Consider the following 13,496-nt stretch of genomic DNA (forward strand, 5'->3'; position numbering starts at 1 on the left):
AAGGTACAGATTGAATATAATTATTTAAGTAAAAGACTTTCCTAGAGAAAATAAAAAGTAGAACTTTGAGGTTGAATCTCTTTTAATGTAATGTTTTTCTCAAATCCAAGTGTTTTTACACTATACAATAGGAGTAGATTTTGTCACCACTCTGTGCTCAAACTCATTTTTCTTTCTTTTTTTATTTTTACATTAAAAAATTTTACTTTAAGCTCCAGGATACATGTGCAGGATGTGCAGGTTTGTTACGTAGGTAAATGTGTTATTTTTAATTTAATTTAACACTTTTTATTTTTAAGTCATACAACTCTCATAGCCAGTAGTTAATATTACCTTGAAAGTTTGGTATGGTTGATGAATTGCGTCCTGTTAATAATTGCTACAGATTTTTGAATAATAGCAGACCAGTTTGATGGTCCTAGGTTGGCATAAGAACATGAAGATTTACTTTTTCCTGTGAGCTTTCTTGGGATGAAGAAATTTAGTGTTTTTTTCTTTAATTTTAAAGAAATGTTTATTGACTATTTTTTACATGATTTATTTCCCACTGAAAAATAAATTCCACTGGGCATAAAATGTATTTTTGTAAGTCACAGAGTAACCCAACTTGAAGCTAGTTTTTCAGACTTAGGCAGTTCATGCTGTAAGCCCTAGATCTCATGGTCACCCTTACAAGAGAAATATCTAATTGAAAAAATTAAATATGAAGAGCATTAATTTTGAAAGTGCTAAAAATGACATAAAGGGATCTCACTGGGCTTGAGATATTAAGTATTAAAATTGTTAAAGGTTTAAATTGTTAGTAACTTATTGCATAGAAAATGTGCCAAATGTCAGTAAATAAAAAAATTCTTTTTTTTAAATAAAAATTTACAGAAAAATTATGACAATACTACAAAGAGGTTCTGTACAACCTCCACCCAGTTTCTCTTACTATTAACATCTTACATTAGTATGTTACGTTTGTCACAATTAGTGAACCAATATTGATACATTAGTATTAACTAAAGTCAGGGTTCTTTTTATTGGAGAATGGTGTTAGAAACTAAGGTCTGGGCCCTGTGGTATGGTGGTTGCTGTCGAGATGTCATTACTTTTAGGTTCTCTCCCAGCTGACAGAGCAAAGAAATATATGTGTGTATATTAACCTATGTATACACATACATCTATGATTATTTTGATATGTAACATCTGTATCTTTATTAAGCTAAATATGAGTTCATATAGTGTCTTCAATTCTCATCAATTACAGTATAGATTATATTAGCCTCTTCCTCTTGCTTATCTATAACTTCCTATTTCAAACAGTGAAAAATCTGTCTTCCACCACCTACTATCTGCTTACCTAATTTCTCATTTCCAGTTTATGTATGTAGTGGTTTCAGAATTATTACATATAGCCCTGTGGGATACAACTTTGTCAACTAGAGTGGTGCTTATGCAGGTTCTGTTATCTTTAGTTTTACTGACTCTACTCATTTCCAAAGTTGTTTAGTCCAGAACATTTCACTCATACTCCTCCTAGTGAAGTTGTTTCATATGTTAGTAACACAGATTCTTTTTTTGCAGTCTGCATTCCATTTTAGGGTTCCCTCCTCTCCAGTCTCCTAAATTATTATTATTTTAATTCACATACATCAAGGTTTATTCTTTGTGCTGTAAAGTTCTATAGGTTTTGACAAATGCAAAGTGTCATGTTCCCATCACGACAGTGTCATACAGAATTGTTTCACTGCCCTAAAAATATCCCTTGTCCTTTGCCTATTCAACCCTTCCCCCCCCTTTCCCACACTCCTGGCAGCCACTGATCTGTTTATCATAGAGCTGTGCCTCTTCCAGAATGCATATAATTGAAATCATACAATATGTAGACTTTTCACCTTGGCTTCTTTCATTAGCAATATGCATTTAACATTCCTCCATGTCCTTATGTGGCTTGTAGTTCATTACTTTTTACTGTTGGGTAGTATTTGATCATAGAAATGTACCACAGTTTGTTTACCCATTTGCTGATTGAAGTATACCAATATACCTAGGAACATGACTGCTAGATCATATAGTAAGACTATATCTAGCTTTGCAAGAAACTGCCAAACTGTATTTCAAAGTGGCTGTACCATTGTGCCACCAGCAACTCTTGCCAGTGATCCAGTATTGTCAGTTTTTTGGATTTTAGCCATTCTAAAAGGTGAGTGATGGTATCTCATTGTGATTTTAATTTGTAATACTCTAATGACAAATGATGGTGGGTTTCTTTTCATATGTTTGTTTTCCATTTGTAAATCTTCTTTAGTATGGTGTCTATTCAGATGTTTTGCTTACTTTTTAAAACTGTGTTGATTGTTTTCTTTTACTTTTTCTTTTTTCTTTTGACATGGAGTCTTGCCCTTTCACCCAGGCTAGAGTGCAGTGGCATGATCTCGGCTCACTGCAAGCTCCCCCTTCTGGGTTCAAGTGATTCTTGTGCCTCAGCCTCCTGAGTAGCTGGGACTACAGGCGCCCACCACCATGCCTGGCTGGTTTTTTTGTATTTTTGGTAGAGACGAGGTTTCACCGTGTTGGTCAGGCTGGTGTTGAACTCCTGACTGCAGATGATCTGCCCGCCTTGGCCTCCCGAAGCTAGGATTACAAGTAGGATAGGCATGAGCCACTATGCCCAGCTGATTGTTTTCTTATCATTGAGTTTTATATTCCTTCATTTTTGAATGGAGTAAATAAACACAATAAAACTGGTTGAGAAGATATGCATTTAAAAAATCGTAACAAATTGTAGGATACACATTCTATTATTTCATGGGAAAAATCATGGAAGAGTCAGTTCAGTATTCAGTGAATCATTAATGTGAGGATGTAAAATTTGATACACACACAATTTATTGGGCACTTATCCTATGTCAATCAGTGTGCTAAATTTTTTTCTTTTATATTAACTCATTTAATTCCCACTACAGCCCTGTGTAATGGCAGCTGTTCTTCCCACCATTTTATAAAGGAAGAAACCTTAGATCACACTCAGTAGAAGAGTTCTAAACCCCTATGCAGTGCTGTCTGATAGAAAATATATTTTAAAATGAGATGATCTAAGGTTTGTTTACTTACAGAGCTAAAGGAAAGTATGTCTTAAATTTAATAATGAGTGATTATAGAAACAGATTACAGGAAATAGTCCATCTTTCTTGAATTATCCAAATTGTTACAAGCCTCAAATTCATTTTTGTTTGTATGAGAACACATTTAGGTGATTGGATAGAAGTATATAATTTTTCCCAGATGTTAAAATTTATTTCACATTAACTTTTTTTCATCTTTACTTTCTTCAAGGCAAGTAGGATAGAATGTAATAATCAAATAGGTTTTTCCCCCCACCCCATTTTAGAGCAGATAAATAATTTCCAAGAGCCATTTGCTTTGTTATTGGATAAGTAATTAACAAAAAGAATTCCTAAAGACAATTAGAATCATGACCAAACTGAGTCTTAAAAACATAGCAGTACTCAAAGCTGGTGGCTGGCTTGGTGGCTGGCGATGAGCCTGCAGCATGAGACTGGGTGTTCCACCACAGCTTGGCTGTTGTCCAGGGAGCTCTCAGTCGCTGGGGTTCCCACAGTGCCAATCACGAGGCAGGTGCAGAAAGGATGAAGGTTTCTGTTCCCCATTAGTGTTGAGGGCATGCAGGTCGTCTGACATGAGGGGCATGAAAAGTGAAGTTCCTGCTTTGCTTTGGTAAGAAATCTGCATTGACAGGGGCTCAAGAACCTGCTCTTACACCTCACATGTCTTAGCCTGGCCTTTGAGATGAGTAGGGAGTTTGAGTGGGAGTTTGAGTTTCCTCTTAGAAAAACAGAACTGAGGCACTTTCATTTTTTAGTTTCCTAGTACCTTTTGTTAAGAATAAAAGCCAAAATGAGTTGTAAAAATTTAAAATTTTTAGATTTTAAATTTGCATTTAAATTAATGCTTTCTTTTTCTTTTCTTTTTTTTTTTTTAATGGAGTTTTGCTCCTGTTGCCCAGGCTGGAGTGCAATGGCATGATCTTGGTTCACTGCAACCTCTGCCTCCCAGGTTCAAGCGATTCTTCTGCCTCAGCCTCCTGAATAGCTGGGATTACAGGCACCTGCCACCACATCCAGCTAATTTTTGTATTTTTAGTAGAGATGGGGTTTCACCATGTTGGCCAGGCTGGTTTCGAACTCCTGACCTCAGGTGATCCACCTGCCTCAGTCTCCCAAAGTGCTGGGATTACAGGTATGAGCCACTGCGCCCGGCCAAAATTATGCTCTTAACATGTCAAAAGTAAAGTGCAGTGGAATTCTGGCACTTAAGAATAAGTGCAAGATAATACAACTTAAAAGATTTATAAGAATATTAACTGCTAATGAACAGTAGAGGGATCTAATTAACATTGAAAGTTAGATGAGGAAAGTGTTTGTCTTCTATTCCCAACAGGGCATCTTTGTAACTATGACTCCTGAGAAGATTCTGTTGTCAGTCTTAAAACAGGAATGGGGGAGAAATGCAGGCCTTGGTAAGTACAAAAAGGGGAAACCAAAGGAGACAAGGTAGTTACTGTAGATTTTGCAGGGCTGAGGAAAGTCAGAATAAATACAGGAGGCAATGATGCTGGTAATTTTCTTTGGGCTCAGAGAAATAATGCTTTGCTTTGTCAGAGTTGTAGTAAAATTTAGATCTAAGAAGCTCGTTGGAAGTTGTAGCAGAATCCTGTCTTGTTTACTGTGTCCACTGCCTGGCACAGAGATGGAACACTATAGGCTTTCCAAAAACATCTGTGGAATGGAATCAGAAAGTCACTTTACTTTCCAAGATGCAATTCTTTATTTTGAAAGATAAATATTTAAAAAGTTTATACATTTTTGACATGATTATGACATACATCCTTCCAGGCTTTCTTCAATGCTTATGCAAACATGTATATGTGACCTGTAGGTCTCCTTTTACCCAGTTTTTGGAGTATAAATAAGGTCAAATCTCTTCTTAACTTTAAATGTTTAAAACATTGAAGTTAGCAAGAAGCCCAGAAACTTTTTCTAAAGAACTTTTTCCACCCCTAATTGTCCAAGAACTCCAAGTCTTTCTTGGTTCAAATAGGTAATTTCTGTTTCTAAACACTAGAAAAAGGAGAATATGAAGGATCTGACTAGTTCATTGTCACATGCCCCACCTCATTTTCTGCTGCAAGAGCCTCTGTCACCACAGCATTGTGTCACTGATGAAAATAGGTCCTCCCACAGAGTCAGATGCATCCCAGTCTATTGCTACTATTATCACCCTGTTGGAACAGATCCCTGCACGGGTCACAGTAGTTCCTGGAAGAAGATGAAACTCATTCTCCCAGCCTTAGTATCAGCCAGTAATACTTTATTGTTGGAGTTCCAAAGTTGCTATAGTAGTTTCCAAAGCCCACCTGGCACCTAAGGATGGGTGAGTAAAGACAAGTTTCCAGTTTCAGCTGCAGAAACAAGAACCCATCTCCCACCACATAGTAGGTGTTGGTATTAAACTTCTCTCTTACGGTGTGGTGTGTTCTCCTCAGTATCTTCGGTATTTCTGTTTGCTCACTCCAGTTGGGATTATCTCAATGCACCAAACAGATTCTAACTACACTGAATCTCAAAAGAAATAGAAGTAGTCTTTGTCAAGCCACAGAGAAGAGCTTGTTCTTCTTTCTTCTCCTCCTAGACACCTACATACTTTTCATTCTTCTAATGAAGGTGGTCCATTCAATACATTCAGAAGAAATGAAGAAAAAAATACAAGTCTAGTTTGTGATAAGTCCTTGTTTTCACCTAAACAGAGAAGCAAGAACACAAATTATATAAGGCACCTTTCTCTTAAATAAACAGAAGAGTTCTATGTGGTCTAGTTACACAGAGATCACAGTGATTAACTACTCAGTTCTGGAACCAGACAACTGCGTTTGTTCAGATTCTGGCACTCTTTCTTGAATTTGGGCATGGCATTTAACCTTCTGTACCTCAGTTTCTTTGTTTTTAAATTGTGATGTTAATAATAAAATGTACTAACTTTATAGGGTCTTTCCTGAGGCACATAATGCAATTTAAACAACAAACAAGTATACATAACAGACATTTTTTTCTTACAAAGACAGTACCATACTAAACTTAATTTGCTTTATTTGAAAAATTATATTTTTAGGTAAAACTTTGTAAGTTAATTTTTTTGGATGAAAAACATGATACAAATTTATCAATTTGATTTTTCTTCATTAGCATGATATACTTTGTTCTAGAAAAGACTTAGGCAATTTTCATACATGTCTTTAAATATAATTTTTGCACATGTAAATAAGAGTTCCAAAGTGTTTTGCCATCACTTTGTCAGTGTTGCCTCTCAACAGCCTTTGAAGTGAGGAGATTCCAGTCAGTGTCTTAGACACAAGGATGCAGGCTGTGGAGGCCAGTGAGCCACAGTCACCGAACTGGGAATTGGCTATCCTTTTGACCATACAGATTAATCACTGTAGTTTCACCAATCACATTGAACTTGAAGATCAATAAATGATCCTAAAACAATAAGATTTCATAGACTCTTTCTATGTAGTGGAAGTTAAGCAAATCAGAAAGGAGTCCCTAAACCTGTGAATTCTTGAATTTTACTTTTCCAGGCCAACAAGCCTTCTTTAAGTGACTTCATGTCCTGTACTTAGTTTTTGATCATAGATTGGTATAAGAAATGACCATAAATGTTTTTGAGAAAATTATTGCTGAAAATACTGTTCATGATGCCACTCAATGATGTAAGTCTCTAAACAGCAAACTCTTCCATGAATGGGGTGGAGGGAGGATGGCTTTTCTTTCCAGGTGAACTTACATATTGCCTTTTCTCAGATATCAGACCATGAGAATAATACAATGGATTGGGCTTTAACAGCCAAGACTTTCAGAATTGCTGTTAGTGCCCATGTGCAATGAAATTTTTCTATCATGTCTCTCTTATTATTATTATTTCAAATGCCCTGTTTTAACTGTTTTGATTACTGATTATCTATTTAGAGGGAAACAGTTAAAAATAAATAATTCACTGTTCTATTTACTGTGCACCCCTGCCTTTCTAAATATAACTCTTCTATGTATCATGTAAATTATCACAGAACTCTTCTGAGAAAAAAATGGTTACTTTTCTTTTTAGAATTCAAATTTATAATTATCTACATCTATAGATAGCATCTGAGTTTCAGCATGATATCACCAATGAAAATTTAATCTGTGTTATGAATTCCCTTGTTTCTAGAAAGGCTTCAGCGGGAAAATGGGAAGAGAACTCATATGAATAAAACATTTCATGACTGGCAGTTTTAGAAAATCTTACAGGATTTGGTAGCTTTTACATTTATGACAAAATTGTATTTTTGATATTGTTCATAATTATTTCAGTTCGTTAGCTGCATTAATAAGCTCCCATTTTGAACAGCTTGAAGATCTTTAAGACTTCCTTAATGAGAAACTACCTTTAAGTTACAGAAGACCCATCAGGGTGCCAAATTCCATCTGGACAGAGTTACAAATACACCACTGTTTATGAGCTGAAAATTAGAGCAACCAAACAACAGAACTTTAAAATGCTATTTCAATACAAGGGGACATTTTCACCATATAAAAATAGAAGTTTGCCTGTAAATAAAAATGATTTTACAATTGCAAGAGTACTTGATTTACCCCTTTTCATTTAGTTCCAATACCAATACATTCTTAGGGAATGAGAAATTCCAGTGTTCCTGAGAATTCTGATAGCTTTTAGAGAGTTCAGTTTTCTGTAGCATTCCATTTTGCAATCCCACACAAACTTCTAATTTATAACCAGTGGTATGTAATGATTTCTAACATTTATTAAGTGTTTATTAGGTTCTAAGTGCGTTATTTCTGATATATATATATATCACATTTAATTTATTTCATCTAGTGGTTCTCAACTGGGGACAGTTTTGTATCTCTCTCCCCAAGATATTTGGCAATCTCTGGAGATAGTCCTGGTTGTCACAACTTAGGATGTAGGTGGTCCTACGAGCATCCAAGGAATAGAAGCTAGAGATACTGCTGAACATTCTACAGTACAAGGGCAACCCCCACATCAAAGAATTATCCACACCCAAATGCATGATCACAACTCACTGCAGCCTCGATCTCCCAGGCTCAAGCCATCTACCTGCCTCAGCCTCCCAAGTAGCTGAGATCAGAAGCTAAACCATGGCACCTGACTAAGGTGGGTATGTTTAACCTTGTTTTGAGACAAGGAAAAAAAACACAGAAAGGTTAAGTAACTTATTTAAGGTCACAGAGCTAAGTGTGGTGCCAGGATTGAAAACCTAATTCTTTATTGCTTTAGCACAAGCTATTTCCACTATACTCTGTCATGTTCAGAGAATGTTGATGTCCATCAGTAGATTCTGAATTTTGAAGGATGGAGATACTGCCTTATTCTGTACATCTGCTTTAGCATCCAAGCTCTTGCTTGGTGAAAAATTAATGTTAACCATTCATCTCTTGAGCATCCCCTTTAGAATGACATTTCAACTATTAGGTCAGTAACCCCAAGAGAAAATGGTTGTTTGAGTGCCTATACTGTATTACAAAATAAGGGGTGAATTCAAAGGAAAACATAAGATGCAATTCGTGCCTCCAAGGAGGTTGTAGGGAAGAGGGGTTATGTATGTATGTAAATAGAAGTTGGTGTGCGTGTGTGTTTATAAACAGAATTGTCAGACCAAACATTATTTTGGAAGCAGTAAAAGTAAACTAGAATCTGGCCTAGTCATTTCCCAGGACACCTCTTTCAAGTCCTGAAACATCTTTGTAAGACTGTAATGTGTGTTTACATCCTAGGTAATCACTGTGGCCCACTGTTGAAGAGCTGTGGCCGTTCTTACCCTTCTAGCTTAGATAAATTTATAAGCACAACCAGACTACATATATGAAGCTGACGAGACCTTGTCTTTTTTTTTTAATGAGCTTTTCTTCCCAATAGGAGTGACTATTTCTTTTCTTCTTCCACATTTTCAGGTTTTAGTGTACTTGTAATTGCTACCCACTTATCACTGTTAAAGTCCACTCAGGAGAGAATCTGAGAAACACTCTCAAATTAAGTTGAACATGATGGATAAGTAAAGTATTGTGCACTCTCAAATTAAGTTGAACATGATGGATAAGTAAAGTATTGTGAAAGTTCACTCTCGGCCGGGCGCGGTGGCTCAAGCCTGTAATCCCAGCACTTTGGGAGGCCGAGACGGGCGGATCACGAGGTCAGGAGATCGAGACCATCCTGGCTAACACAGTGAAACCCCGTCTCTACTAAAAATACAAAAAAAAAAAAAACTAGCTGGGCGAGGTGGCGGGCGCCTGTAGTCCCAGCTACTCGGGAGGCTGAGGCAGGAGAATGGCGTAAACCCGGGAGGCGGAGCTTGCAGTGAGCTGAGATCCGGCCACTGCACTCCAGCCTGGGCGACAGAGCCAGACTCCGTCTCAAAAAAAAAAAAAAAAAAAAAAAAAAAGAAAGTTCACTCTCATGATTTCTAATGGTGAAACCTGGCAGGGTGAGTAATCTTTGACAAGAAGGTTATCACTCATAATCTTTCATATATTGAGATCATGTGTAAGAAGCACCCAGCACATTGCTGAACACAAAGTAGGTATTAAATAAATGTTGGCTTCCTTTTCTCCTACTCCTCCTTGCTCTTCTTTTTAATATACCTTTAAAATGATGCCACACAAATGGCCACACAGTCTTCGATATTTAAGATCAGTTCGGGCATTAGGAAATTCTATAGGGGAAGTATGTGTAATCATTAAATGTTTGGGCTCAGGCCACAGATTGTTTAGGTTTAAATCCAAGTTTCCTCTTTTGTTATTAATTGTGCAACTTGCTTGGGAAAATATGAAACTTGTTTTTCCTCAGGTTCATTATCTGTAATATATAGTTAATGAAGAAGTTACCTGTCCCATGAAGGTGTTGTAAAGATTAAAAAAGGCAAATTAGGCTGTGTATTTGTCATTATAATTTGGCATATATGGTAAGTGCCCAACAACCATAGGCTATTATAAAATTGTTATAAAATGATATGAGCTATCATTGAGCAGCATGAAAGAAGAGCTTCACTGTTTCACCTACTCTCACCCTGGCCCATTAATCTCTTTCCTGTTCCTGACATTTCAAAGATACGTTTAGGATTTCAGTCATGACCTTAAGCCCCATTTGAACAGTTTTCTGGTAGGTAAGTCCTTATTCCCACATTATGTATGTACCTAGATGCAAATCCTGAATATCATGTCGCAATTAGTGCATTTGGACATGCTTGCTAACTGTGTTAAAGCTCTGAATAATGGTAAAGTTTTATTTCTACCAAAACAAATTTGGACCATAATGTTTTATGATAAAAATCTATGGTCTTCCTATGTACGTGTGTGTACATGCTTAAAATGGAATGTTATAGTTAAATGTAATTCTTTAAAAGTGTGTAACTCCAGTGGCTACTTGGTTTGGCTACTTGGTTTGTAGATATCTGCTTTCCTGTTTCATTGTTAAACAGGCCTAGAAGTTATTATTTCATGAAACTAATGTGAGGAAAGAGAGTAGGTTGATGTATAAGTGACATTATAAAAATACATGAGGGATGATTTGATTAGAAGCAGTATTACACAGTGATAGGAGTAATGGTTTAGAACCAGACCCAGGTTTGAATCTTAGCTCTATCATTATAGGCATTTACTTAATTTTTCTTGTTTGCTTACTCAACTGAAAACTGAAGATAATAACACCTGTTTACATGGTTGTTGTAAGGGTTATATGAATAATGTCTGGCAAATAGTAAGAACTCAAGTAACTGTTTCATTCTTTCCAGAAGAAGGAGATTGACTGAAAAATATTTGGAGTCTCCTCCAGCCATATTCCTTGGTCAGCTTCTATGATTCTCTTTGGAGCTTAATTCTTAATCCCTTTATTTTCACTTGCTTGTTGATAACAAAGAATAATTTATTTCAAAATAATTTATTTCAAACGCATGTATTATATTTGATGGGCCACACTAATAGTTATAAACCAAACAACAGATTGGGGATGGGGAAGTGGATGGAGTGAGTTCAGTCACATGTCTGGGAAAAGTAAATAGTGAAGACAGAGTCTCAATTTTTGTCATACTGGAGAGATGAAAACACAGGTAGAGGATTTCAAACAACAGAGTGGATGGTAAGTTAAAAATGCTAAAGTTCTTTCCTGGTGTCTAGCTTAATGCAATGTGGTTTATCTCTTTGCCCTTTTCTCTACTATTCAAATTTAGGATAATAAAGATTAAATGTTTCTAAATCTTACTTTACAATATTCAAGAAAAAAGGTATGCTTTTGTCCACTGAAGTGCAAAGCAGAGCTATGAAAACCTGCTGAACACATTCTTTATTTTCATCACATGTTCTTGTCTTTCCATCATGAAATGCATGTTTTATTTGTACTGTATTTGGGTGACCACAAGTTAACAATAAGATCATTCACAAGACCCTTGCCTTAGATGTGACGACAATGAAGTAATCAGGCCAAAATTTTTACTTTCCTTTGAATTTTTCAATTCAAACACAATGTGTGCTTGCTTTTACACAATAGGGTTCAGGGATTAGAGGGTTGGCTCTTTAAATACCGTCAGAGACACAGGCAATCCTACACCAAGTGCTCAGAAGGAAGGCGCCCACGCCTGGGAATGCCCAGATGCCCTTAGAGAGTTGAAGATGGCGTTTCTCTGAGTCAGGTCAAAGTTAACACATTACCTTCGCTTCAAAGACTGCTTGGATTCCTTTGGGTGGATTAGTCAAGATGTTTTGCTGACTGAGACTAGGAAATCTATAAGAGGGCGGGTTAGTTTACATTGTTGCTTGTCATTGTCGCTAAAACACTCCAAAGCCTTCCTTAAAAATGCACACTGGACTAAAAACGACAGACAAGGAACAAATCCTGGGCCGGTAATTAGGCGAAGCACCATCTCCTCTTACCTCCTTGTAGATTTTTTCCCCCTTTAAGTACGTGTCCTCAGATTTCTTTGCCACCCTTGGAGTTCACTCACCTAAGCCTGAAACTAATAAAGCTTGGTTCTTTTCTCCAACACGCAGAGGAAGCGCTAAGGTGAATGCATCAGACCCACACTGCCGCGGAACTTTTCGGCTCTCTAAGGCTGTATTTTGATACATGAAAGACACATTTTCCTTCCCTTTTCAAAATGCACCTTGCAAACGTAACAGGAACCCAGCTAGGATCATCGGAAAAAGGAGGAAGAGGAGGAAGGCAGGCTCGGGGGAAGCTGGTGGCAGCGAGTACTGGGTCTGGCGGACCCTGCCGTGAAGGAGGGTCCAGGAGGCTCTCCGGGGAGCCAGTTCTGCCGGTGGCTTCTTCTGTCCTCCAGCGTTGCCAACCGGACCTAAAGAGCGGCCGCGACTGTCGCCCACCTGTGGGATGGGCCTGGTGCTGGGCGGTAAGGACACGGACCTGGAAGGAGCGCGCGCGAGGGAGGGAGGCTGGGAGTCAGAATCGGGAAAGGGAGGTGCGGGGCGGCGAGGGAGCGAAGGAGGAGAGGAGGAAGGAGCGGGCGGGGTGCTGCCTGGGGTGCGTAGTGGGTGGAGAAAGCCGCTAGAGCAAATTTGGGGCCGGACCAGGCAGCACTCGGCTTTTAACCTGGGCAGTGAAGGCGGGGGAAGGAGCAAAAGGAAGGGGTGGTGTGTGGAGTAGGGGTGGGTGGGGGGAGTTGGAAGCAAATGACATCACAGCAGGTCAGAGAAAAAGGGTTGAGCGGCAGGCACCCAGAGTAATAGGTCCTTTGGCATTAGGAGCTTGAGCCCAGTCGGCCCTAGCGGGGACCCCAGCGCCTGAGAGACCATGCAGAGGTCGCCTCTGGAAAAGGCCAGCGTTGTCTCCAAACTTTTTTTCAGGTGAGAGGGTGGCCAACCGAGCTTTGGAAAGACACGTGCCCACGAAAGATTAGGGCGTGTGTATGGGCTGGATTTGGGGAAAAAGGAATAAGCAGTTTTTAAAAAGATGCGCTATCATTCATTGTTTTGAAAGAAAATGTGGGTATTGTGGAATAAAACAGAAAGCATTAAGAAGAGGTGGAAGAATGAATTGAAGCTGATTGAATAGACAGCCACATCTACTTGCAACTGAAAAGTTAGAATCTCAAGACCCAAGTATGCTACCATGCAGTTATTTTATTTGATTTTTCTAAGAAACTAAAAAAAACTTGTTAATAATAAATACTTAAGTGTGGTTTATTGGTTTTCCCCCTTCATGCCTTGGACACTTGATTATCTTCTTGGCACATACAGGTGCCATGCCTGCATATAGTAGGTGCTCAGAAAACACTTCTTGACTGAATTCTGCCAAAAAAATTTTTGGGGTAGGTAGAAAATATGTGCTTAAAATATTTATTGTTATGAGACTGGATAAATCTAGTATTTGTCACAAGTACATTGTTCTTTAAAAATTGAAAGCAA

The 13,496-nt window shown here is 38.0% G+C and overlaps 1 protein-coding gene across 1 annotated transcript in view; it reads left to right on the plus strand.

Moving 5' to 3' along the window:
- Positions 1-12,441: 12,441 nt before the first annotated feature.
- The window catches only part of CFTR (CF transmembrane conductance regulator), a 188,297-nt gene continuing 187,242 nt past the window's right edge, over positions 12,442-13,496 (plus strand). Inside the window, exon 1 of the mRNA XM_073009299.1 lies at positions 12,442-12,935. Coding sequence (XP_072865400.1) covers positions 12,883-12,935 — 53 coding nt within the window. The 5' untranslated portion in view covers positions 12,442-12,882. The remainder of the gene's footprint in view (positions 12,936-13,496) is intronic.

This window comes from Chlorocebus sabaeus, chromosome 21 (genome assembly GCF_047675955.1).
Source record: "Chlorocebus sabaeus isolate Y175 chromosome 21, mChlSab1.0.hap1, whole genome shotgun sequence".
NCBI classification, from domain to species: Eukaryota; Metazoa; Chordata; class Mammalia; order Primates; family Cercopithecidae; genus Chlorocebus; species Chlorocebus sabaeus.